This window comes from Emydura macquarii, unplaced genomic scaffold (assembly GCF_026122565.2).
Source record: "Emydura macquarii macquarii isolate MOO-44397 ecotype Brisbane River unplaced genomic scaffold, CSIRO-AGI_Emac_v2 contig_2863, whole genome shotgun sequence".
Taxonomy (NCBI): domain Eukaryota; kingdom Metazoa; phylum Chordata; order Testudines; family Chelidae; genus Emydura; species Emydura macquarii.
Genome location: NW_027133000.1, coordinates 291705 through 318724, shown reverse-complemented (window position 1 = coordinate 318724; position 27020 = coordinate 291705). Strand labels below are relative to the sequence as shown.

The 27020-nt window shown below is 41.3% G+C and overlaps 1 protein-coding gene across 1 annotated transcript in view; it reads left to right on the top strand.

Moving 5' to 3' along the window:
- CENPE (centromere protein E) overlaps positions 1 to 25656 on the top strand; it is an 86217-nt gene extending 60561 nt beyond the window's left edge. The window contains exons 35-47 of the mRNA XM_067568252.1: positions 2072 to 2430; positions 3439 to 3648; positions 3730 to 3876; positions 13754 to 13966; positions 15373 to 15567; positions 16236 to 16445; positions 18378 to 18599; positions 19449 to 19652; positions 20002 to 20114; positions 20546 to 20643; positions 21685 to 21847; positions 22415 to 22674; positions 24861 to 25656. Coding sequence (XP_067424353.1) covers positions 2072 to 2430; positions 3439 to 3648; positions 3730 to 3876; positions 13754 to 13966; positions 15373 to 15567; positions 16236 to 16445; positions 18378 to 18599; positions 19449 to 19652; positions 20002 to 20114; positions 20546 to 20643; positions 21685 to 21847; positions 22415 to 22674; positions 24861 to 24955 — 2489 coding nt within the window. The 3' untranslated portion in view covers positions 24956 to 25656. The remainder of the gene's footprint in view (positions 1 to 2071; positions 2431 to 3438; positions 3649 to 3729; positions 3877 to 13753; positions 13967 to 15372; positions 15568 to 16235; positions 16446 to 18377; positions 18600 to 19448; positions 19653 to 20001; positions 20115 to 20545; positions 20644 to 21684; positions 21848 to 22414; positions 22675 to 24860) is intronic.
- The last annotated feature ends 1364 nt before the right edge of the window (positions 25657 to 27020 follow it).

Below are 27020 nucleotides of genomic sequence, written 5' to 3'. Positions count from 1 at the left end.
ACCTCAAGGACGCATACTTCCATGGGTCCATCCTCCCCAGTTACAGGCATTTTCTCCATCTCATTGTGGCTGGCTCCTGCTACCAATTTACAGCCCTGCCCTTTGGCCTATCTTTGGCTCCAAGGGTGTTCACCAAATGCATGGCAGTAATGGTGGCCCACCTGAGGCAAGAGGGTGTGCAAATCTTCCCTTAACTGGACGATTGGTTGATCAGGGGCAGGTCCAGATTTCAAGTGCAGGAGAGCGTGACCCTCACTTGCTCCATGTGCAGCAGGCTGGGACTGCTAATAAACAAGCAGAAGTCCACACTAACCCCAGTGCAATGCATAGAATTCATTGGGGTTACCCTGGATGCTTCCCAGGCCACAGTCTTCCTGCCTCAGCCACGTTTCAAGGCTATGGTCTGTATCATCTCCCCGCTACACCGATGCCTCATGACAACAACCAGGCACCTCCTAGAGCTTTTAGGCCACATGGTGGTCTGCACATAGTGGTTGGCCTTGGTGTACGTGCTGAGCAGACACCCAATGAATTGGTGGTCACAGCTCCCCCACCCGTCCTAGCCTCCGTAGACTGGTGGAGATCTCCTAGGGCAGTGTTGAAGGGCGTTCCGTTCAGGGAACTGGTCCCATCGATCACCCTAATCTCCGACGCCTCGGATGTGGGTTGGGGAGCCCACATCAGCGCCAACCTGAGCACTCAGGGGCTCTGGTTGGGGGAGGACAGGCACCGACACATCAACGTGAAGGAGCTGAGGGCTGCACGCCTAGCGTGCAGGGTGTTCCTCTGATTCCTGACAGGCAGGGTGGTGCAGATGCTGACAGACAACACCACAGCTATGTTTTATATAAACAGGTAGGGAGAGGCACTCTCCTCGGCTCTCTGCAAGGAAGCTACCCGTCTGTGGGACTTTGCCATGAGGCACTACTTCCACTTGACTGCCTCTCACCTCCCGGGAGTGAGGAACGACAAGGCGGATTACCTCAGCAGGTCATTTCTACCCCGCCACAACTGGCCTATGCACCCGGAGGTAGTGACTACGATCCTCCAAAAGTGGGGTGTTCCCCAGCTGGACCTGTTCGCCTTGGCCTGGAACGCAAAGTGCCCGAAGTCCTGCTCGCTCCAGGGTCACGAGACCGGGTCGATTTCTGTCACATTCCTCACCGACTGGGCGGGGACCTTCATGTACGCATTCCCACCCATTCCACCTCTGCCCAAGATCCTACTGGAAATAAAGAGGGACAGGGCAGACATCATACTCATTGCTCCGGCCTGGCTGAGACAGCACTGGTTCAGCATGCTGCTGGACCTCTCGATTACCCCACCCATGGAGCTCCCTAGGCGACATGACCTTTTGTCCCAGGACCATAGTTGCCTGTTGCATCCAGACCTGGACTCTCTGCACCTCACGGCCTGGAGGCTCTGTGGCTGATGGGGAGAGAGAGAGAGAGCCTGCTCAGTGCAGGTCCAACAAGTCCTGCTGGGCAGCAGGAAACCTTCTACACAGGTCGTGTATCAGGCTAAGTGGAGATGGTTTATCTGTTGGGTGGAGTCCCGGGGCATTCCACCCAGCCTCTCACCTCTGCAGGCGATCCTGGAGTACCTGCTCCAGCTAAAGCTCCAGGGTCTGGTGCTGACCTCATTGAAGGTTCACTTGGCGGCCATTTCGGCCTTCCATCAGCTGCTTGAGGGGAGATCTCTGTTCTCCCATCCTATATCTGTCAGGTTCCTCAAGGGGGTGGAGAGGCTGTATCTGCAGGTCTGCGACCCGGTGCCTTCCTGGGATCTCAACCTGGTCCTCTCGAGACTCACAGGGCCCCCCTTTGAATCTATGGCTTCATGCCCTCTGCTCATGCTTTCCTGGAAGGTAGCCTTCCTGGTGACCATTACCTCAGCTAGGAGGGTCTCTGAAATTAGGGCCTTGATCTCAGAGCCCCCTTATACAGTGTTTTATAAGGATAAGGTGCAGTTGAGGCTGCACCCAGCCTTTCTGTCCAATGTGGTTTCCCAATTTCATTGAAAGCAAGATATTTTTCTCCCCGTGTTTTTTTCCCCAAACCGCATGGATTAGGAGAGGAGAGGAGATGGCATTCGCTGGATGTGAGACGAGCCCTGGCATTCTACATCGAGCGTACAGAACTGTTCAGGAAATCAATGCAGCTCTTTGTTGCAGTGGTGGACCAGATGAAAGGCTCACCTGTCTCCACCCAGCGCATCTCCTTGTGGATTACATCGTGCATCAAGTTCCGCTTCGAGCAGACAAGGGTGCCGCTTCTGGGAACCATCAAAGCGCACTCAACCAGAGCTCAAGCTTCATTTCTAGCCTTCCTGGAGAGAGTGCCCCTGCAGGGCATCTGCAAAGCCACCGCCTGGTTGTTGATGCATGCCTTCACATCCCAATACGCCATCATCCAGCAGGCGAGAGAGGACGTGGGATTCGGCAGAGCCATGCTGAGGGCAGCTCACTGGTAACTCCTACCTACCTCCAAGGTATTGCTTGTTAGTTACCTATAGTGGAATGGACATGAGCAAGCACTCAAGGAAGAAAAGAAGGTTATTTACCAGTAACTGATGTTCTTCGAGATGTGTTGCTCATGTCCATTCCACAATCCTCCCCCCATCCCTGCTGCCGGAGTTGGCAGAAAGAAGGGACTGAGGGGACGTAGAGCCGGCAGTGCCTCATATACCGCGGCATATGTGCAGGACTCCAGGCGGCACCATAGCCAGTCCTACGGGGTCTGCTAAGGGGAAAAAAAAGTTCCGGGAACCGTGCACGGTGGTGTACACTCATCTATAGTGGGATGGACATGAGCAACACATTTCGAAGAACATCAGTTACTGGTAAGTAACCTTGTTTTCTCCATACGCTTTTACCTCTTCACTTCTGTTTTGACCTGTAACAGTCAAGCTATTCAACTTTTGTGTCATCTGAGACTGCAGAACTCGCAGAATAGTTTTAAATTTATAGTGGCTGTGTTCAATTCAATATGTGTATAGATAGGTCAATAAAACCAACTATAAAAATACATATCAGCTACCTCTCCTTCTCATTCTCCTTTCTATTTTCTTACTTTATTTGTTTGAGTCTGCAGTAGATGAAGATCTACTAGACTGAAGGTTGTTTTTGTTTCAGTCTCCTCTTCACTGATGACCCATGTCAAGATTTAAGTGTAGGTCTCCAAAGGGGAAATGCTAATCCACAAAATTAATATCATTACATTAGCCCCAACTCTTATATCATTATGAGAAGAGAAGGTTTAATTCTGAAAGGTCTTTTGTTTCTAATTAGCTTTAAATGCTATCTGGGAAGGCGCAACTTAAAAGGTGGTGTTGTGTGGGTGTTTGTATGCAGTATTTGACATAATTGAGTGAATGCTCTAATACTGAAAGTACACAAAATTGGACCAATTCATAGTAGTTGTTTAACTATTTCTATAGGTCCAGCAGTTAACTGACACACTAAACAGTGTTTCGCATGAAAGACACCAGTTATTGGCTGAAAAAAGTAATCACTATCTCCAGCTTCAAGAACAGATTTCTTCAACTAATCAAGAGAAAGATGAGCTCCAACAAATACTTGAAAGTGTAAAATCTGAGAGAGACCTGCTCAAAACTGAACTGCAAAAAAATAGTGACATGGTTTGTGCGGTAAGTGCTATTACATACTAATAGAAGTTATATTACTGTAAAACTAGAGTTGTACTTAATATTTATGCATGTATTTTTTAGTGCACTGAAACAAATGCAAAGCTTGAGTGTGCTCTTGATGAATTAAAACAGAAAAACCTGAATGATGTGGCAGTTCAAGCAAGCCAACCAGATGACATAGAACTGAGCCACGCAGATAGCCTGAAAGCAAAAACCTTGGAAGTAAAGGTAAATATCAATTACATAGGTAGCTGATGTGTGAAACTGTAGAACCATTCATTCCCTGGTACAATTCTACAGCAGTATCTCTACCTGTCTCTATACAACATAATGTAAAAAACCCTTTACACAGCCATCCTAAAATACTGTAGACTTGGTGATTTTTAAATTGTCCTTCTTAGCAGGGTTTTCAGCCTTATATAAATACTGAGGAATGCATGTGCCCTAAAATGAAAGAAGTTGTTAAAAGCTCACAAGTCATTTGGGGACACCGTGGAAACAGCTTGTCTGCAGTTAGTCTGAGAGACTATTGAATTGAACTTCTCAGTTAACATGTGTGATCTTAATTATGGAAACAAAACTGTTCCATAACTGTTTTTTACTGAAAAATAGGTATACAAACACTTACTTGATGTTTTGTAAAACTCAGCTTTATTTGAAAATTATTGGTTGTATTTAATGAATGTTTTCTCCTTTCAAAACAAATAATCTTCTAATCTCTGTAAATTCTTGCTAGTGAGAGGAGTGTTTGTACGAAACCTTGTACCAGATTCTGGGGTGTTGCTCATCTGCATAGATCAGGGGTGTGAAGATGCATGGCTTTAAGTGGTTTACAGCTTATCTTTGTACTTTCCTGATTCTGCTGCAACCATGCATAGTTAGTCATGCTGAACGGTTAGAGAGGCCTGAAGGGCTTACACCAGGTTGTTATTGGTACCTGAACTTACTTGAAACAGTTGAGATCTAATGAAGATGCTGTCATGTTGCTGATTGTTGTTCCTCCCAGTATCATTCTTAATGCAGCTCAACAATCCCACCTACTGGCCAACTTTGGCAGATGACTTAGTTCTTCAAGTGATGGCCTGAGGGTTATGCACATGCGCCCAAAGCCGGAGCTTTTGAAAGTCATATTGTTTGTCAGTCTGTGCATGCGTCCTACACCACCTTGTGGCTTTACCCAAGGTGATAAAGGTAATGATGGGCCACTGGCATTTCCAGTTCCTTCACCGCTGCATGCTTCGAGTCAGAGCTACTCTCCTATCGTCCTTATGACACATTTTCAAAATTTTTACAAAAAAACTTTAGTACTGTCATAGTTCAAATTTTGTTTTTGTATTCTTCTTTCTTTGTAGTAGATTTAGGATGTTGCTTCAGTGGTATTTCCCACCAAACTCCTTTCCCACCCCCTGTACCTTGGCCCGGCTACTGAATTATGCCAAAGATGCCAGGGTTCAAAATCTGTGCTTACTACCCCCAGCTCATTTTCCATCAGTGACAAGCACCAGCGCTGTTTGTATTGCTTGAGGGACCTCACATCACATCTGGGTATAGTATCTGCCTCTCTTTCTTCACCGTACTTAAGAAAACTGGGCTCTGTGCCTAAAGAAACACCACATGGAGGCTGCCATGGGACCAGCATTGGATCCTGGCTGGAGAACACCCCCCATCTCCCGTACATTGGCCTAAACAGGCGATGAGTGCTCTCCCTTCTGGGAGCCTACATCAGACTCCACCAGTACCAGTATTAAGGACCTCGTGCTGCAGCCTAGCTATGAACCAAGGAAGCATGTGCATAAGCATGGCATTAAGTCTTCTTCCAAGTCTAAGAAGGACTTTGCACTGTCCACGAGATCCTGCCACAGAGGAAACACGAGTTCAATGACTCACAGGACAGAGAAAAGGCTGCATCAATCATCAGAAAAGAAGTACTATGTCCCCAGGGATCAGAGTTCCTGTTCTCTCATCGTCCACCAAACTCATTGATAATCCAGGCAGCCTCACAGCATTCCAAGTAACAACACCTCCACTTCACCCCATCCAACAGGGAGGGTAAAAGGCTAGACTTTATGGGCAGAAAGGTCTTCTCTTCAGTTGGACTCCAATTCCGTATTTCTAATTACTTAGCCCTGATGGCCAAATATGACTTTATCAACAATAGACGATTGACAAAGTTCACAAACAAGCCACCTTTGCAAGATCACAATCAATTCCAGGTGGTTTTGCAGGAAAGCAAGCTACTCCCCAGGTCCATGCTACAGACCGTAGCATAATCTACAGTCACAGCATCCCAAGAGAGATTACACTCCTCTGGCTTCCCCAAGAAGGTGCAGAATACTATAGAAGACCTTCCATTTGATGAATCACATCTCTTCAGTCAGAAGATTGATGAGTCCCTACACTCCCTAAAGGATTCTAGAGCCACTTTAAGATCTTTGGGTATCTACACACCAGCACCCGAGAGAAAATTTTACCGCCTGCCCCAATCACACTGCTACAGGGCCCCACACCTATACCACCAACATATCTATGAGCCTCCTCAAAAACATCTTAAGGTCCACAGACCACACCTACCCACATCAACTGCCCAATTATCCATGCAACACACTCAGCTGTCACATAAACGGTATTTCTGAGTGTTAGAGAGCAGTCAACCTCTTTGTACATCAATGCCCTTACTGCCTACCTCCTTCGGGCACCATCTCAAACTCTTCCTACCAGTATGATAAGCTATAACAATGGACAAGTGGATCCTAGATATTAGCCAGAGCAGCTACATCATGGAGTTTACAGCGATGCCCCCATTGCCTCCTCCATCTCAGCCCACATGCATAAAACACCCATGCAACAACAACCTTCAACTAGAGATCTACTCCCTCTTGTGGAACGGAGCTGTGAAGCCAGTCCCAGATCCCCTTTAGGTAACAAGGTTCTATTTGAGCTACTTTCTAGTACTGAAAAAGAATGGAGGGTGGAGATCAATATTGGATCTCCAGTGCCTCAGCCGTTGAGTTTAAAAACCAATATTCCGCATGGTCATGCTTGTGACAATCATTCCCTCACTAGAAAAGGCATGTGGCTTACAGCTGTAGATATGCCCGGCATCTACTTCCATATCTATATACACCCAATACACAGAAGGTTCCTGAGGTTCAAGGTAGGCCCTCAACATCTTTAATATAGGATTCTCCCATTCGGACTTACCACTGCCCTGTGAGTGTTCACAAAAGTTTTATCGGTGGTGGCAGTTCATCTCCGACATCAGAGGATCCTCATTTTTCCCTTTCTAGATGACTGGCTGATAGCAGTGTGACCCTTCCATGCCCAGGGAAGCCACCTGAAAATGCCAAGGTCAGGGCAGGCTGTAAAAGGAGAGTAGATTCTCCCAGTGCTGGTGGATGACACTGAAGTCAGGCTTTCCAACCAGCCACAAACAGTGCTTCTGATTTCCCACACTGGTTATCAAGAAGCCCAAAATACAAATACACACAGCCCCCTTTACTGCATTTCAGTCTCTGGTTCCCAATCAGCCATGAGATCCAGTAAAGAGACCAGTTATTTAAACTCTATGCTCTTTATAAAAAGGTTCCCCCGGACCCCAAAGGGTCAGCCACAGTACCAGATCAATATAAGTTTGGATCTTACCCAAAATACCACACTGCCAGACAATCCTTTAGTAACTAAAACCAAAGGTTTATTATAAAAAGAAAGAAACAAACAAACAATAAGAGAAATGTTAAAGGATTAAAGCAATCAGATGCATACAAATGATTTGAAAGTCCATATACATCAGGTTTCTAGAAGAATTGTGGAGTTTGCAGGCTTGTATAGTCCCTCTGGTATACATCCAGTACTTGGGTGGGTCCTTTGTTTCACAGCTTCAGTTCAGTTATAGATGAGCTGATCCAGAGGTAGGTTGGTAGCTGAAGCTGAATCCCGACTGAAGAACAAAATGGATTCCCAGGCCTCTGCCTTATATATACTCTGGCTTTTTTCCATGCTGTTTGTGGAATTTTACAGAACCAAAATGGAGTTCAAAGTCACATGAGCAAGACCTGGTGACTCATTAGGTGTACCTCTGGCTTTTCCCCCTGGGCCTCTTGCATCTGTAAGTGTTTCAATGGGCCATTAAGCAGGCTATTGTTCTGCCCCCACCCTGTCTAGGGTGTGTCTCAGACAGCATAATTTGAAATACAGATATATCAAATGTATCCATAACTTCCATTACACATATAACACATGTACATAAGTATTATCATCTTACTTAGCATATTATAGCCTTTCCAGCAGTACCTGACATGGCATATCTTACATGAATTATTATGATTTTGACATACTGATGTCAAACAATATAACAAATGCTCCCCTCCAATCCAACCAGCATGACAAGCAGAACAGTCCAAAGAAGTAGCCTGGGAATGGACGTCCCAGCTGCTTCTACCACTCTTTTTTCTTACGGGGGGGGGGGGGTCAGTCAATGTCAAAAAATTGACTTTATGCCCTACACCAGCGGTTCTCAACTTTTTTTTCCCAAGTGGTACTCGGGTCAGGTACAGTCAGGTCAAAAAGGGGGGGAGGGGTCTTTCGGTGGCGGCGGGGTTTCGCAGCGGGAGGGGGACGACTTTCGGCGGCGGCAGGGTTACATGGGGGGAACAATGCCCTCTGCCGAAACCCTGCCGCCGTTTGCCCCTTTTCGGTGGCAGGGTTTCGCGGGGGTGGGAGGGACTTTTGGCCGGGGGGGGGGGAGGGACTTTCGGCGGCGCGGTATGGCTCGCGTAACAACCAGCCTTCTTCAAAGTACCACCGGTGGTATGCGTACCACCGGTTGAGAACTGCTGCCCTACACAATTCCTGAATTCATTGGAGCCCGCATAGACATTACGTCCATCCAAGCTTATATGCCACAGATGGGACAGATTCCACACAATGAGCAAGTTGATTACTTTGACTTCCAGCCCCTTGGTTTTGGCCAAAATCTCTCTCTCTCTTGGGAAATGTGGCAGCCTGCACATATGTTACACCCTTCACTCGCCTGCACTTATGCTGCTTTCAGCTTTGGCTACTCTCCTATGCACCAACCTATGCTCATTGTGCTCAGCATGACACCAGATGTAATCTGCTCTACCGTGGTGGATAGACCCACTATGAATCTGCTTGAGGATGACCTTCGTCCCATCCTCACGCGCCGTGATTATCATAACAGATGCATCCCTCAAAGGCTGGGGCACCCACATGGGAGAGTGCATGACACAAGGCACCTGGACACTGCGGGAGACGAGAAGGCACATAAACATATTGGAACTGTGGGCAGTGCACAGAGCTTCCCATGTGTTCCTGCCGACTATTCATTGCAGACATGTCCTTAGGTCAGACAACACTACCATGGTCTTCTACATAAACAAACAAAGGGGAATGAGATCTTGAGCCCTGTGTGTGGAAGCTATACACCTGTGGGAGCGATGCATCACACATCATATCTGTTTAAGAGCAGCTTACCTACCAGCACCCAGAGCGTAATTGCCACGGATGGGAGTTGCATGACTCTGTAATTATCAACATCTTTGGTCAGTGGGAACTCCAGTAAGGGAACATTTTGCATCCCACAATACCAAATGCAGCCAATATTGTTCAAGGAGCAGAATTGGGGCTTACTTACAGGGAGACGCACTGCTCATCGATTGGTCAGACCAGACAAATTGCATCTTCTCCCACCCCTGCCTTTCCTACCATGAGTAATCCACAAAATCAGGCGAGAGAAAACAGCCATCCTGATTGCCCCTTTCTGGCCTCACCAATTCTGGCTCCCGCTTCTCTGCATGTCAAAGCACACTCCACTCACGCTTTAGACGTTCCCAGAGCTACTAACAACACAACGGCAAATTCAGACACCCCAATCCAGACACATTTCAACTGATGGCTTGGTTTTTGGATGGACACCTCCACTAGCGCAAGAATGCTCCCTAGTGGTGTGAGATGTCCTTTCAAACAGCAGTAAAGACTCAACTAGATGCTCGTATTGAGCCAAATGGACGTGTTTCACTTCCTGAGCTACACAGCAGGGACTTGTCCCTGAGGCTGTGGGCATCTCAATACTCTTGGAATGTTTCCTCTATACTTGCCCTCAGTTCCATTAGAGTGCATGAAGCTGCCATTAGCGCTTTCAACCCACCAGTGGACAGCCATTCAGTTTTTACCCACCCCTTAACTGTACGATTAAGTGTAACCATACACTTGTCTATCTTCTTCCCCAAGCCTTATGCCTCTAACGAGGAACAGAGACTTCACTCATTAAATATTTGCTGGGCCTTGGTTCTTTATCTTGAACAGACAAAGCCATTCTGGAAATCTCCTAGGCTTTCTGTGGCCATACCAGAGAGCGTCAAAGGCCAAGACATTTCCACCCAGCAAATCTTCAAGTGGTTCTCAGGGTGCATTACAGACTGCTATCAATTATCTGGACGATTTCCCCCCATGCAGAGACAGGATTTGGGCTCATTCCATGAGAGTGCAAACATCAACCATAGCCGTGCCCCCCGATGTGCCCCTCGTAGACATGCCATACAAGCTGGCCACGTGGAATTCGGTACACACCTTTTCCACACAGTCTACTCTAGTGCATGATTCCACAACAGATCCTTCATTTGGCGCAGCAGTCCTCTGTTCCACAGTCTCCTCACACCATCTTCCCACATAGGTACTGCTTGTTAATCACCCTCAGTGGAATACAATAAGGATGATTACTCAAAGAAGAAAACGAAGTTACTTACCTGTAACTGGACGAACTTTGTTTTTCAGCCGTAGCAGTCATACTTTATAGAACTGGCTTATGTAAAACATCTACAAAGTTAATGTTAAAAAATGTGAGTTGTACATGCAAGATGGTGCACATTGGAAAGAATAATTTGAACTACTCACGCATTCTTATTGAAATATAAATTAACTAGGGCTGTTAAGCAATTAAAAAAATTAATAATAGAATACCATTTAATTAAATATTTTTCGATGTTTTCTATACTTTCAAAAATATTGATTTTAATTACAACACAATACAAAGCATACAGTGCTCATTTTATGTTTGTTTTTTATTACAAATATTTGCACTGTAAAAAAGAAACAAAAGAAATAGTATTTCAATTCGTCTCGTACAAGTACTGTAGTGGAATCTCTTTATCATGAATGTTGAACTTACAAATATAGAATTATGTAAAAAAACCCTGCACTCAAAAATAAAACAATGTAAAACTTTAGAGCCTACAAGTCCATTCAGTCCTACTTCTTGTTCAGCCAATCACTAAGGCAAACAAGTTTGTTTACATTTAAGGGAGATAATGCTGCCCACTTCTTATTTACAGTGCCACCTGAAAGTGAGAACAGGTGTTCGCACGGCACTATTGTAGCTGGTATTGCAAGGTATTTATGTGCTAGATATGCTAGACATTTGTATGCCACTTCATGCTTCTATGCTGACGACGGGTTCTGCTCAATAATGATACAAAGCAGTGCAGACTGACACATGTTCATTTTCACCATCGGAATCAGATGCCGCCAACAGAAGGTTGATTTTCTCTTTTGGTGGTTTGGGTTCTGTAGTTTCTGCATTGGAGTGTTGCTCTTTTAAGACTTCTGACAGCATGTTCCACACCTTGTCCCGCTCAGACTTTGGAAGGCACTTCAGATTTTTAAACCTTGGTTGAGTTTTGTAACTATATTTAGAAATGTCACATTAGTACCTTCTTTGCATTTTGTCAAATCTGCAGTGAAAGCATTCTTAAATCGGCCAACATGTGCTGGGTCATTATCCAAGACTGCCATAACATGAATATATGGGGTAGAATGCAGGTAAACCACAGAGCAGGAGACATACAATTCTCACTCAAGGAATTCAGTCACAAATTTAACTAATGCATTATTTTTCTAACGAGCATCATCAGTATGGAAACATGTCCTCTGGAATGGTGGCTGAAGCATATGAAGTGGCATATGAATGTTTTTAGCATATCTGGCACATAAATACCTTGCAGTGCTGGCTATAACAGTGCCACGTGAACGCCTGTTCTCACTTTCAGGTGCCATTGTAAATAAGAAGTGGGCAGCATTAACTCCCGTAAATGTAAACAAACTAGTTTGTCTTAGCGATTGGCTGAACAAGTAGGATTGGGTGGACTTGTAGGCTCTAAAATTTTACATTGTTTTGTTTTTGAGTGCTACATTTGTAAGTTGCACTTTCACAATAAAGAGATTCCACTACAGTACTTGTATGAGGTGAATTGAAAAATACTATTTCTTTTGTTTATCTTTTACATTGCAAATATTTGTAATAAAATAATATAAAGTGAGCACTGTACGCTTTGTTTTGCTGCATTGTAATTGAAATCAATATATCTGAAAATATAGAAGAGCATCCAAAATTGAAATTGGTTTTCTATTACTGTTTAACACTGCGATTAAAACTGCGATTAATTGCGATTAATTTTTTAAATCAAGTTGACTTAAAACGAATTAATTGCTCGAGTTAACTGCAATTAATTGACAGCCCTAAAATTTAACTGACATCTCAGTTATAGACAGCTCAGTGAAGACATCTCATTTTTGGTTGTTGCTGCATGTTTAAAAATGCAATGTTAGATTGTATAAGGAACAGGATAGTATATGCTGAAAATATTGGAACACATCACATAAATCAGTGGCATGAACTCACTGGATTACTTTATGTTCATTTTTGGACACCCTATCTCTCAAAAGAATGCAATAAAAACAGGAGGTTAAACAGGTGATGAGAATGAGGAATGGAAAAAGTTCCATGTAAAGAAAGGTTCCATGTGACTTTGCCTAGGGAGATGATTAAGATCCCTAGAGAGAGAGAATAACAAATGATAAAAATAAAGTACATTTGGGCACTTCTATTCATCCTTTTTCATAATACAAGAACAAGGGAACATTCAATGAATCTGAAATACAATCAATTTTTAACTGATGAGGAAAACAGGAATTGCCATACTGGGTTAGATCAGTGGTCCAGCTAGTTCAAGACCCTTACTGATAGTCACCAACTGTTTTAGAGGAAAGGGTATGGAGCCTTACAGTAGGTAGTTATAGAATAACTGGACCACGGGAGAAGCCGCCTCTTAACATCCAGGTTCTGAAGATTTTTGTACCCCTTCTAGAATGTTGGTTGTTTTTAATTCTTACGATTACAACACTGGATATCTGTTAACAGTATTAGTGTACAACCCCTTTTTGATAAAAGGGAACTTTAATACTACACATAGTTAGCCTGTGCAATTCATTTCCACAAGATGTCATGGGTTCAGGAGTTTAGTAGTCAAAGGTTTGGATATTCATATGGTGAGTGTAAATATCCAAAACTAAAGTAGTAAAGAGTTTGTTTTAAAGATTTGAAAGGGAAATAACCTTCATGCTTTATGGCATAAGCCAAGATCTAACTAATAGGGATTAGGAAGAAACTTCTCTATGGGCAAGTTATTTCATAACTGCCTGGTTCAGGGTTTCTTGCACATATCTCTGAAGTGTCTGGCACTAGCCACTGTTAGACACAGGATAATGGTCTGATATGGCAATTCCTGTGTTGTTACTGGGGGGATTGAAGTACTGGGAAATGTAACGTCTTGTTTAAACATAACTTTTATTGTAACCAGACACAAGGAAGGAGACAATACCACTTGGCAAACAAACTGATTCAGTGCACTTTTTGAAATGTTCACTCTGTCCTGAAAAATACACTGATCATAAGGGGCAGGGGGCGAGAGCAGAGATATGAAGATCTTTGAGTCTGAGTCATGGAAACAACTTGAGCTCATTTGAAAGCATATAATTGAGTCTGGAGTTCTCTTTTGTAGAGTTACCAAACTCTCTACCTTTGTACTGTCTGACCTAATTTCCACCCCATTTTCTTCTGTGATGAGTAGTGATTGCAATCTTTTACTCCATAGTTATTTCTCTTTACATTATAAAACCAATACATTCCATAGAGAACACCTGGAGCCTGATGGGCTGTTAAAGCATCATCCAATCATTGATCACTGTGTAAAACATTCTTCAAGCATGCTTTATTCTTTATTGTGGCCGATTGCATTTTTCTTTATCGCAGGAGCTTCTGGAGAAATTCCCAATGATGGAAAAGAAATATGAGTGTCTCACTGCCTTCTCTCTAAATCTGAAAAGTGAACTCAACAGTCAGAAAGACCTAATAGCTGTGATGCTGGCAGGTCTTGCACTTGAACAGGCTAAACAAGTCAGAAGGCTTCAAACGGAAAATGAGAAAATAAACAATCATCTCCAGAGCTTGTTGAACAAACTTAAGGTACAAATTTTAAACAGAGAGTGTGTGAAGTGCTTCATATAGCTCTGCTTTTACACTATATCCAACATACTAATACAAGTGCTCATGGAGCTCTATGGTTGTGAAGAAATTAAGAATATGCAGTGTTAGGGTTGAGGTTCATTCCTGAACTTGTTCTCTGTGTGCAGCTATTGAAGAACATATATAGTATGTGCAATGTAAAATAACATGTAATTGCTTCATAAACCCTGTATAATGGGCCAAATTAAGGACCAGATAGTTGGCCTTAAACTCTGAATATAGTTCAGCTAATTTGAATATTCTAATACTCTTAATATTTCTTTAAACAATTGTAACTGGTCAAAGAAAACTTGATCTGTAGTCTAAATGCTCCAGAAGTAGAATTGTGCATCATTATGTAAACCTCTTAAAAATACAGATTGCTTTCATATCACAGCCTTATCCCATGGCAGGTGTTGATCTGAGACATTGGGTAGCTTTAAAGTTTCTGGATACTTGCAACTCTCACCCATCTTTCAGTTGAGTGATTAAGAATTAATGCAGTCAATCACTTAAAATGAAGAGAAATGGGGGAAGGAGAAGAAGTCTACCATATGAATAGATCAGGTTCTATCATGTAAATAGGTACAGTAAATACATATATGTTAGTTCTCTTCTGGGTCTTTTTATAGTAGTTTTTCTAGGAAGTCGTCTGTTACTGGTGATGGTAGTTCAAAGAAAACAAAACCTTGATTAAGCCTGAGAATGTACAGCTGTCACTTTTTGTAAATATATTGTTCATTAAGAAATGTTCCATAGTCCGATCTCAGAACTTCACATCAGCATTTGCATTTTTAGAGTCGTATGTTTTAAGTTCTTGTTAACTTCATAATAATTATTAGTCCGTTTTCCTTTTATAGTCTTCCTTAGTTTATTTACTTTGGAGGCTCTTGTGTGTAAGTAATAGCTTCAGACATTTGAAAAACAAACAGACTTTAAACCTGGCAGATTATGGCCATACTAGATGTCATAAAACAAATACACCAGATCTGCATTTGATTACATTGGTGTGAATCTAGAGTAACTTCACTGAAATCAAGATCCTTTAATTTGCATGGGTCAAAATTCTGCTCTGTTAGACTGTAAACTATTTAGCATATATTCCTGCCACTAGTTTAGTATCCCCATCTGTCTAGTCCAAATGCCTTTAACCCTTTGAGTTTTTCTAGAGCTATGAAAAACATATTATTTACAAACATAATGTGAAAATAATTGAGATAAGAGTTTTTTGATAAGTCTCTTACTGTTCATCACTTTTAAAATGTTTGCATATGCATGAAGTGCTACATAGCTGTCCAGAACATTATCTAGATGCAAGGTATCCTTTAATGCTGAGCTATTCATATTCTCCTGTGTCTCTACAACAGTTTCTGTTCAGCTGTGTTTGCCGGAAGAAGGCACATCACTATACTACCATTTACAATCATGAAATGGAATTGCTTGATGAGAGAAGAAAACAAGGTGAGCTGCTGTCTCAGATTCAAAGTCTCAAGCAGACTTGTTTGCAACAGGATGAAACAGCTTCCCATGAATTGCAGCAGAAGTTGGACTTTCACATCAAGGTAGTACTCAATATATTGATTTGACTGAAATAGACGTCAATATTTGTATTTTGGTGATTAAGCTATCTCACAACATGGATGTGCTATTTCACTGTGGAGTTGCTTTTATTTGCAGGTGACTCGTGCTTTAGTAAGCTATGGGAAAGTAATTAATATTAGCCTTCGTTTTTATATGTAATTCATCTCTTTTATCTTAATTTTCTAGCAGGAATCTGATCAGAATTAAATTTTCAACTTATTTATGAAGTGGTACATTAAGTGAGCTTATTAGATTGTAAGATATTCAGTTTAGGGATTTCTGTGTGTTTGCCTTGTGAAGCACCCACAACTTCTTTTGTAAAAATATCTTTTGCTTGATTATTTAAATAATATATATACCACTGTGTCATTAAGATAAGGAATTCTTATGGGGGGGTTGATAAAAGGGGTAGAATGTAAAATAAACTTTGAACCTATATTTCAAATATAGGGTAACTAACGTTCAGAAATAAATATTCTGTATACAGCATTATAGTGTAAGATTGCAAATACTGTATTTGCTAACACTTTTTATGAAAATTACTATAATAGTATTGTAAGTGAAGTTATTTGAGCTATTCAGTTGATAAAAACTAGTGTAGTGCAGTCAAACTGGTAAATCATTTATTTTCATTTTTTTTTCAATGCAGTATATTCTCAGAGATGTGGCAGAAATAGAATCTGAACTTCTCAGCATAGAAGCTGAGTTACAATGGGAAGAGAGTGCTAGAAAAAAAGCAATGAAGTTCTTGGAAACCTGTTCAGGAAATCATAGTGATGTAGAAAAACTTCAAGAAGGACTAAAGCAAGACAATGAGAGGCTTTTACAAGTGATTAAAATCTGGAAACCTAAAGTCAAGGTAAAAATTCCTGCTATAACAGTACATCATTCAACTTGTCTTTCAATACAGCTCTGAAATCTAGAAAACGACCAGATTTTTTTTTCTGGTAGTATTGTTGTTTTAACAAATATTTGTATATTGTGTATAGGCAAAGCATCTAACTTGCAGTAGTATCTTCATATTGTACTAAGCTGTAAAGTAAAGCTTTAGTTAGAAGTTTTACAGGGTTTTTGTTTCTTTTTTGTTTTCCTCTCACACATCTAAGCATGGTACCCTTTGAAAGTTCTTGGTCTATATTGAATTCCAGACCAGACAGTCTAAGTATTTTTTATTCAGAAAATTGCTGTTTTCTGCCCTGTCTCCCATGAACTTTCTCCTCACAGTTCCTGTGCTTTTTACGCTGTAATCGGGGTAGGGAAAGGCAGGCAAACTGCTTCTTTTTTTTTTTTTTTTTTTTTTTTTTTTTTAAGTCTGTCAGTGCTCAGAGCACCTGCTGCTCCTTAAACCCAGGCACCTCTACATACCAGAGATGTTTACATAGTTATGCACTATAGCTCCTAACTGTGGACTTTTGGAAGACCCTGATGACTTCTATCTGAAAATTGCAAACAACTTTGTCTTAAACTTGAAAAATGAGTTTTTAATGCTGCATGAAAAGATGTTCTAAAGTTGTGGTCCATTGTAATACTATACTCTGTATCAGAGCCCCATGAAAATGAGTTTACATGTAAAGTTGCTCCAGCAAAACCAATCTTAAACTAAAACGATGACAGTAGTTTTAGAAATATGCCTTCTGTATGAAATGTCATAATTTAATATGGCTGAGACTTAAAATCTCCAGAGATTTAAGACAGTTTAGGTACATGTAATGATTCATATGAAGTGTGCAATCTATTTATAGGCATTTTACAGAAAGAAGTATAGTTTACAGGTCATGTGATCTCTAGCAAAGGGGGAAGGCAAATTCTTGGCTCATTTAAGGGCCTGAGCCAAAGCCCATTGGAAATCCTAGGAAAAGTCTCCTTCTTGTTTTTAATGTACATAGATGTGTCTTTGCTTGCACGGTTTTAGGGCTTGATCCAATCACTTCTGTTTCTTCTAACTCTTCACCAAGGATGCTATTTTCTTGTTTCTCCAACACTACTTCAAGACTTGTTACCATATTATTGTATCATTTTGTTCCATTTTTTTCCCCTCTTTTCTGCACCTTTCCTGCACTAAAAGCTCAAGCTATGTTAGTGGGAGTAAAAATTTAAGGACAGAAAGCTCTAGGTTCTCTTATGAAGCAGTTCTTTCTCCTCTTCCTCGCCACCCCAACTTTTTAAGGTTCTTGAGGTGAGTCATTCAAACCTCAGAGTCTAATTTGTACCCCAGAGCCAGTTCTGACAATCTTCCTATCTTGCATATTGGAAATAAGTATATTCTAAATGCATACATTTAACTCCTTTTTAAAGAGTCAGTTCCCTGCATAATGATTTTGCCATTCCCAAATAAGTGGATGTATGTACTCTGACAAGTTAAATATTTGGGTTGTTGGAATAGCTCCAGTTTACCATTTTCATCCCAAACTTTTACACTTCTTGTTACTAAAATATACATAGAATAAATTCTAGTAAATCTCACTGTGAAATAGTTCTGCTGTTTCCCTGCTATTCTCATGAAAGAAGTCTTTCTTTAATTCCATCATATCATTCTTCTTTATTGCCATAACACTACAGTCCATGCCAGGAAAGACTGACAAGGTTATGACAGAGTGCATATAATTTCTCTTTTGAGGAGTGAAGCCAACCTTTGCCCTTTTATGCCTTGAGTGTCAATGAGTACTTTCAGCAAAATATTATGGATAAGATCCATAAGATATAAACTGAAGGATACTTAGCATATATCTTTACAGTATTTTATTTGTGTCTGGCTTCTGAAAACTAACAGTTTTACAATTTAATTTTGCAGACACTCCTTCAAATTTCATCAGAGTTAGATACCAGAACTGCCAACTATTGCAAGGACTCAGAAATTGAACTGAAACAAAAAAAAGGGAAGACTGAGGAGTTACTTGAACAATTTATGACAATTAAGCAACAGCTGGCACCTTGTGGTGTTGCCAATCTTGCATTAGAAGAAGAAAACTATAGACTTCATAACCAATTAAAAGCCACGGATCAAGATATAAAGGTACATAATCTGATATGCTACTTAATGAATTTAAATAAGCAGGAATGCAAAACAATCTGTAAACAAAGCAGAGAAATTTCACAAGGTAATTTAAACTGAGATGAAGAAAAACCTAAAAAAAATAGATTAGATGATGAATATAAATCTGTGCTATATACACCACTGGCCCAGACTGCACTTAACTTTTCTGTAGCTGTTTCATTATCCAAAAATAAATTAGAGCGGTCTTATTTAGAATGTGACGAGTTGAAACTGTGGTTACAGGTTAGATTTACAGTAGAGTACATGAATGTGATCCAACTGAGAGTATTTCAAATGTACTTAAATATATTTAAAGTGTTGTGTCTAACGATGGCTATAAGGCATATGTATTTTAGTTCATAACTCAAAACCAGAATTAAATATCCTTTATTTCGAAGAATAATTCAGAGAGATCCTACTGGATCAGGACTGAACTGGGAAACTAGATAACGACATGGGTGATGATCAATTCATAAACTTTAGTAGAAATGACTAGGTACTTGACTATAGTGAAGAAATTAAGATATCTGGTACTTCTGCAAGAAGCTTAGATGGGTGTGGGACAATTGGGTAGCTGATAGCATTTAATCAGTTGTTAGATGCACTGTTTTCTAGAGTTTTGAGCATATTAGAATATTTGGAAAAAGTTATGCTGACAGTCCTGGAACTGCAGTGGTTGCCACAGGCAGCAAACACCTTCTCACATTTTCTAGCCAGCAGAAAAAGGCAACATTTTATTTCCTTTGCCTCTGAAACAGCTGATAAGCCTGCCAAATATAGTTGCAATTGCTAAGATAACTTCTAATAATTGGATATTTTTCTCAAAAGATTATGAAAACAACAATCCAAAAGCTACAAAATAAAATAAATGAAGCAGAAGAAAATGTCAAGGAGAAGGAAGAGAAAATAGCCAAGTTACAAGCAGAGAAGAAAATGAAAGCTGCTGCAAGTGAACTTACCCAGCTTCAGTTTAAATTAAATGAGACAGAGAAGTGTCTTAGAAATGCGTTAACAGCGAAACAGACTCTCAAGGTACGTTTAGTTTCATTGTAAAACTTCATAGTTGTCTAAGCAAAATGTCGCTCCTGTTTTCCACTTGAGAGCTGGGAGAAAATCAGAGAAAGTTCTTGAAGGCCAACATTTGGAAGCCAGTCTGTTGCACTATATGGTATTGGAATGATGCCTTCTTTCCCTATGGTTTAGCCTGTATCTTCAGACATTCTCAGTGTAGCAGCGAGTGACCAAGATTGGAACCCAAGTAACATAATTAGAATAAGAGTATTGCCTCTGCAAGATGATATATAAATATCCATAATTAATTTTAACAGATCTAACTTTCTTCTCACTACATCGCTTCTTTTCTCTCACCCAACCACATTAGGCGAAGTTAGATAAAGGTGCCGAGTTATATAAAGAAGAAATTGATAATCTCAAAACTCAGTTGGTGAAAGTTAACATGGAAAGAATGAAACAATCCAGCATTTTTGAACAGGAGTAAGTTTAATTTTTTTACTATAGTATGTATCCTGTAATTTCCCAATTATTATTATTTTTTTTTTTTTGGAAAGCATACAATCTGATGTTTAGAAGTAGTTTTTTTATAGGTTGTTTCAGACATCCTACCTAGGTGCTTCAGATATCTCCCAGGAATAGGTAGAAACTGAAAATACAAACCCTATTGGATATTTGGTGCTCAAGCAAAGTTTTGAAGAGAGCTCTGCGTGTCTTTAATCTACCCAGAAATTAGAGAAGAGCCATTTTGTCATAAGAGTGAAGGGGGAAGAACTGTGTAAATGTAGTGTTTTGTGTTCCTTGGTGAAGAGTTCTAGTTTTTAGCTCTGATATGTTTTGCTATTTTATCAGTATATATTTGGATCCTGTTGCTAAACTGCTAAAATAGTGGCTTCCTCTTTTTCCTTATGCAGAATTGCTAATACAAAAGCCCTTGAAAAACACAAAGAGGAACAGTTAAGAAAATTAAAAGAAGAACTCAGAAGAACACAGCAAGAACAAGATGTTACTGGTAAATATAAAATACATAAAGGGATTTTTTTTCACATTAATATCTACAAAACATAGAACTGAGGCTGTGGGTTGTACATAGAGCACATGTACAGAGTTGTCTTTTGTCCGCAGTGGGTTAAGAGAGGAACAAGACTTTCTTTGAGAGATATGGTTGGTGAGGTATAGTGAGCTATTTGGTTGATTAAAAGCTCTTCACACTCCACTCATTAACTGTGGGAATCACCATAATTTAGCACTTAGATTTCTTCCATGTGTGACTGCAGAAGTGATGAGGTATGAAAGTGCGGACTTGTATTTATTTATTTACTTATTGCTGTTCATAGCTCAAGGGCATATCTGGCTATTTTTGTAATTGGCCCCACACTTTCATCAAACACTGCTGGACAGAGTGGTACACAAATTGAGGCAAATTTATATAGCTTTTGCAAAACTGGGAGGCAAAGGAGAATCATCACTATGTCAAGATGAGAGGCAGTGTTGCTTAGTAGATAGAGCACTACTAGACTGTGACTTGGAAGACCTAGGTTCTGTTTCTGGCTCTATCCACTAGATTACCTTGAGCAAATCATTTCCCCTCTCTAGGCCTCAATTTCCCCACCTGTAAAATGGGAATAACAATTCTTGCCTCCTTTTGTAAAGTGCTTTAAGATCTACTGATGAATAATGTTATGTTAGGTATTATGGTTACCTCTTCTAACCATAACTGTGATATAATATGATTGTATTTTGGATTTGTCAGTTAAATGCATTAGATAATCTCATTTACTAGAGAACCATTTGAGTTTTATACTAGGTAATTGGCAACCTGTGTAAATTCCAGTATAGAAAGCTAAAAGTTAAAAAGTTAAAGCTGTTTTAACCGTACTTGCAACCTGTACTGTGGACGCTTAAGCCCAAAAGGGAATTTTCAGTATCATTTTCTAGTCATCGAACACATCTTTTCTTACTTTATGAAGATCAACTTTACTTGATTTTTGTATTGTCCAAGAAATAGCAAATGATAGCTTCTAATACAGATTCAAACAATTTTTTTCCCCAGTAATATCAGGAAAAGATGTTCCTCAGGCATCCCATGTACCCCTGACTTGTGGTGGTGGCAGTGGGATTGTGCAGAGCACACATATGCTCATTTTAAAATCTGAACAAGCTAAATTACAAAAAGAAAACTTGCAGTTGAAGAAACAAAATGACCTTCTAGTAAGGTAAGTTTAAAAACCTAATCATTAGTGTCTAGAATCTAGTTTCTGATTTAACTGATTTCTATACTTGCTGGGTGATTTATAATAATTAAATGCAGTAAAAGTTCATATTTCTGGGTAGAATCCTAGAAGTGAGAAATTTTGAAAGATTCATTTGTTTTGATGAACTTTCTCTTTGTGGCTTAGGACTAGAGCCTTTCACACATCCATGGTTTGAATGGTGACATTTCACCTTTCAGTCTCTTCCTCACTTCTTAGGAAACGAAATGGTTTCCCTTCTTACTGCCAACTTATGTAAGCAAGTTTATATTAACTGGTTGTCTGTTTAACAGTTTTGTGGCAGAAAGTTGAATGGGTATGGAGACTTAACTGCTTTGATTCTAGAGATTGTCCCTTCAAGTCAGGATCAACGCGCGTTGATGTGGTGTGAGGGAATTTTCATTGTCCTGCTCACAGTATGTGTCTTCTTTGGATACAGAATTTGCCTTTCAGGGTTGTCAAAGTATTAGCTTAATTTTAAAAACCTGTAGGCTTCCAATAATTTACACTCTGTTGTTTTCTCCTTTTAAGCAATGAGGTTCAACTGAAAGAGGAACTTACAAAATGGAAAGAGAGAGCACTAAAAATAAAAGCACAGTTCTCTAGAGACACTGCTCGGGAGATGATACAGAGGTCTCCACGGAAGACAGCATCTCTTTCATTTAAAGAGCAAATGCCTTCTCCCTCCAAGGAACCTACTTCAAAAGAAATTCTGCCTCTGGATTCACCAAATGCACTGCCTCTAACTTGTTCAAATTTCTTTGATAACTCAAACTTAGGCACACTTACAGGTGCGTAATACAATACTGTCTCTGTTAAGAACAACTATTCAGTAGAACAATAAAGGGTTGGCTAGCCAGACCTGTGAAAGGTCTAGTGTTTGTGCATGCTGCAGTTTAATATTCATGTGTACCTGGAGACTTGAACACCTAAACTGGGTGAGTACTCCAAAGATTGGGCTAGCTTTTATTTCAGTGGAAACTGAATTTGGTGATTAGTAGTAAGGATGGACAAATGAAATATTATGCTGTTGTACAGTGGATATATTGGATTCTGAAGGTTTTTGTATTTTTCATTTACATAATTTCATTTATATAGTTGTAGTTCAGAAAGGATTGGAAGAGGTGAATTCTAGACCTGGCTGGGAATTTTTTAGAATAAACAGTGTTTTGTTGTAAAGTGCTGGTATATCAAAACGGAAACTATTTGCTGAAACATCTGTTTCAATTAACCTTTTGTCAGGATGACTTCTCAGGTTTAAAATGGAATTTTGAAAGATTCTGCTACCCCTACTCAGAATAGCCAATTGCCCAATGGCTAAGGCACTCATCTGGAATATGGGAAACCCAGGTTCACATCCCTGTTCTGCCTGATTGAGAGCAGGGACTTGAACCTGGATCTCCCATATCATAGGTGGTTCCCTAGTAACTGGGGTATTGGCTACTCTGGGGTAGGTTGCTTGCTTGTATTTTGCAAGATGTTTCAAAAGGTCTGTATTTCATCCCAATCTAGAACAAAACCAAATGCAAAAACCTCAACTTTTCACCACATGGCATTCTTGTCATCTGGCCATCCCTAGTGAATTTTCAAGGATTGGCCCTCCACCAGTGCAGAAAAAGAGCTACAAGCTAGTTTCACTCACGTGACTCTAGAGGCAGCATTAAGCAAATTTCTGTCTCCAAGGACTAACCTTTTATTTTTAAGAGCAAGTTTTGCACCCAAGTTGCCAGTCTCTCCTTCTCCAGCGGCAAAGATGGCAACCTGGGCAATGTCTCCCTCTTCAAAGCTTTCTCACTTCCCCCTACTCCCTCCTTCTTTGCTCTACTCATCTTCTTTCCTGCCTCTCTCCATGCCTCCTGGCCTGCAAATAATGACCTTTCTACTCTTCTCCATCCTGCCACCTTTTGTGTGGGAAGCCTTTACAGGTAGCCTGCATTACATCTACACAGCACCATCACAGCCACTATTAGCTGTTTGAAAAACCATCAATTCTCCCCAGCAGTGTGTTGAAGCACCAGTTTGCTGGAGCAAGTTTTGACATTGTCACCACTCTTCAGTGAGCATGACCTAACTTATTACTGCCACTTCTGCCAGCAAATCTCCCAAAGTCTGAGGTCCCCACACAATTCCATGTCTCAGCTCAACTGCTAAGATCAAAGATGGGCCTTGTCTAGAGACCAGGGGCTGGTCTACACTACACCATTAGGTCGACATAAGGCAGCTTATGTCGACCTAATTATGTCAGTGTCTACACTACAGCCTTCCTCCTGTCGATGTAAGTGCCCTATACCGACAGAATAATTCCACCTCCACAGAAGGCATAAGGCTTATGTCGGTGTAGTTAGGGCAACCCAGTGTCTACACAGACACTGCATCCCTTACATGGGCTGTTGGCTGTCTTGTCAATTTCACAGCGGAGCCATGAAATTGACAAGAAAGTCAGGCAGCTAGGGCCCAGCCTCCTCTCTTCCCCCCCTTTTCCCCCTCCTGGGAGAATGGAACCTGCTTCTGGCTGGGAGCCAGGCAGAGAAGAGTGCTCCCCATTGGGAGCTGGGGAGAAGCCTGGTTGGCTTCAGATCTAGCTCCCAGCTGGGAGTTGAGCAGCCTTGTCAATTTCATGGCTTACTGAGCTGGGAACTGCACAGAACTGAGAGCCCTGGCTTTCAGCCCCTCAACCTGCCCTTCTTCAGTCACTGGAAGCGCTCCTAGTGAGGATGTTCACACTATCCTCCTCCTGTTGGTGGTGCACATCAGCCACCATAGTAATTACTGTGGTGGCTGTAAGTGGACCTAACATAGGTCGACTTTGGTTTGTGATATAGACATGCCCTAGGATTTAAAGGTAGTGGTTGAATCACATGGGCTAGTTAAATCTTTTGAACACCTTCTCAAAGTCTAGTCAAGACAAAGCAATTGTATTCTAATGTACTAAACTAAGCAAGTTACATCTCTTACTATTATGTTCTCTCTTGTTCAGACACACAATCTGCAGGACCAGAGTGTACAGAAGATCGTTTTAAGCAGTGGCTTGGTTCAGAAAAGGATAAAGCACCGAACTGTACAACCCAATAAAGGTGCCCCTTTGGCTGTATGCACTAACTAGGACAGTGAACAATAGAGACTGCATATAGAGAAGACATTTGCTACAGAAGTAGCTGGTATGTTTTAACCCTAGCCAGCAGGAAGAAGCTTTCTCATGTAAATGCCTTCTTGGAGCAGGAGCTAAGCAAATAATTGGAAAAGCTAGAATACAAAAATGTGACTGCAAAAGAGATAGTGTTGCCTGCATCCAGCTGATGGTGCCACTGTAGCAATTCTGCATTGCTCCTCTTGTTCTGGCAAAAAATAATGAAGCCAGCTAGCTGAAGAGAAAGTGAAAACTGGAATGGATCCCAAAGCAGAGAATCTCTACTGTCAAACTGACCAACGTTGAACGTTTTTCTTCTCACTCCTAAAACAACTCTCCCAAAGGCAATCAATTTGTTAATCTTCAAAGTCTACCAGGAAAGTGAAGAGAACTTTTTCTGCTACTATTTTTCCAGTGTTCAGTATTACTTCAAGTTTTATATTTGATTTTTCTAGTGCAGGGGAATGGTATTCTCATTCAATTTCTTTTAACCAGTGTATCTATATATAACAACATTCTGTTTATGAGCTCAAAATCAAGGCTGCATTTTAAAGAAGTTTCTACTTCATATCTGCAGTGTGCAGTTGATTCTGGTCTCAGGGTAATTTTAACTTTTTGTCAATAAAGATTGTTATATGCATACAGACAGTAGAGTCAAACTAGAATTGATCATAGTACTAGGAAACAAAACTAACAACTGGCATTTCTTGTTACTCTGTGTAATCAGCGGCTCATGGCGAGGGGTTTCTGCCTGCTGGTCACGGCTGAATGACAGCAGTCTCACATAGCAGCAAAAGATCGTCAGCAGCAGTCCTGTCTTAAGTCGGGGCAGTCAGAGTCGGGGCAGGAATGGGGAAACCTGGGCCCTCCCTACTCCATTGGGTTCCAAACTGGGGCCCTATGAGGCCAATGCAGCTGCTTATCAATGTGTATTTGGCACTCAGCATCTCATTAACTTCCCTGAGTCACTTCTTATTCCCGACCTCCTTCCCTCTGTCCATCGCACGGCCCCGTCAGTCATCGCTGTGAATGCCTGGTCTACCCCTCCACTGCTTACAGTTGGCGTGCTCTCCTCTCATCGGCTTGCTGGTGGCTGCTCTCTGGTCTTCCTTGGGAGCTCCCAGGGTGCAACCTGCTCACTGGCTTGTCAGCCCCTGACACTGACCTGCCTAGCCACCTCCAGCCTGGGCACACTTGGGAAGGGCATGGGGGCGGGGCCTCTTTAGCTCACAATTGTTCTCTAACCTTGTTGTAATCCGGGGGGTGTAGCAGGAAGCTCCTGCCAATAACAGGCTCAGAGACATTGTCACACTATGTCATATAGTGCACTGAAACCACTCACAACAGATTGACTGCAAAAGACTGATTTATACCTCACAGTTTAAATTATCTGTTGTTTTGGGGTGTCTCTCAATCTCAATAATATTACAAGGTTTGTTCCTGGCTTAATTAAAACTTCAAACAAAAATATTTAAAATACCAGTCAGTACTGTAAATGACTGGTTTCTGGTTTCCAAAAGGGTCTATTTGTCGTGGCTGATAACATCACACACCTCCCACCCCCTTTATTTCTCCTAGCTTAGCTAGAGCATCCGTTTTACCCAGGGCTGTTTTCTCCTCAACCATGCTCAATCTTATGGAAGTGGCAATTCCTCTGCGCCTCTGCATTCCCTTAGTCTGCCTTTCCATGGACCATATGTGAGGGTTTCCTGGTCTCCACCCACAGAATAAGTACTCTTTAGGTAGGGGATCTATCCCACAACTCTTTCATACAACAGTGACAACCCACAGACTTTTGCCCTGGAACTATCCCATCCTTTGTAGAGCATGCTCTGGTATCATCCCCCACCAGCACCATGGCATCTGCTGGTCTCTGCTCCCCTTAGGTTAAACCTTCATGGATCTTCCCTTCCTCTAGGCCCCCTAACTGGGATATGGTGGATTCACTTTCCACTCTTTCTTCCGATTGTTCTTGTACATGTGACCCCCTCCTCCTTCATCCCCATCTCC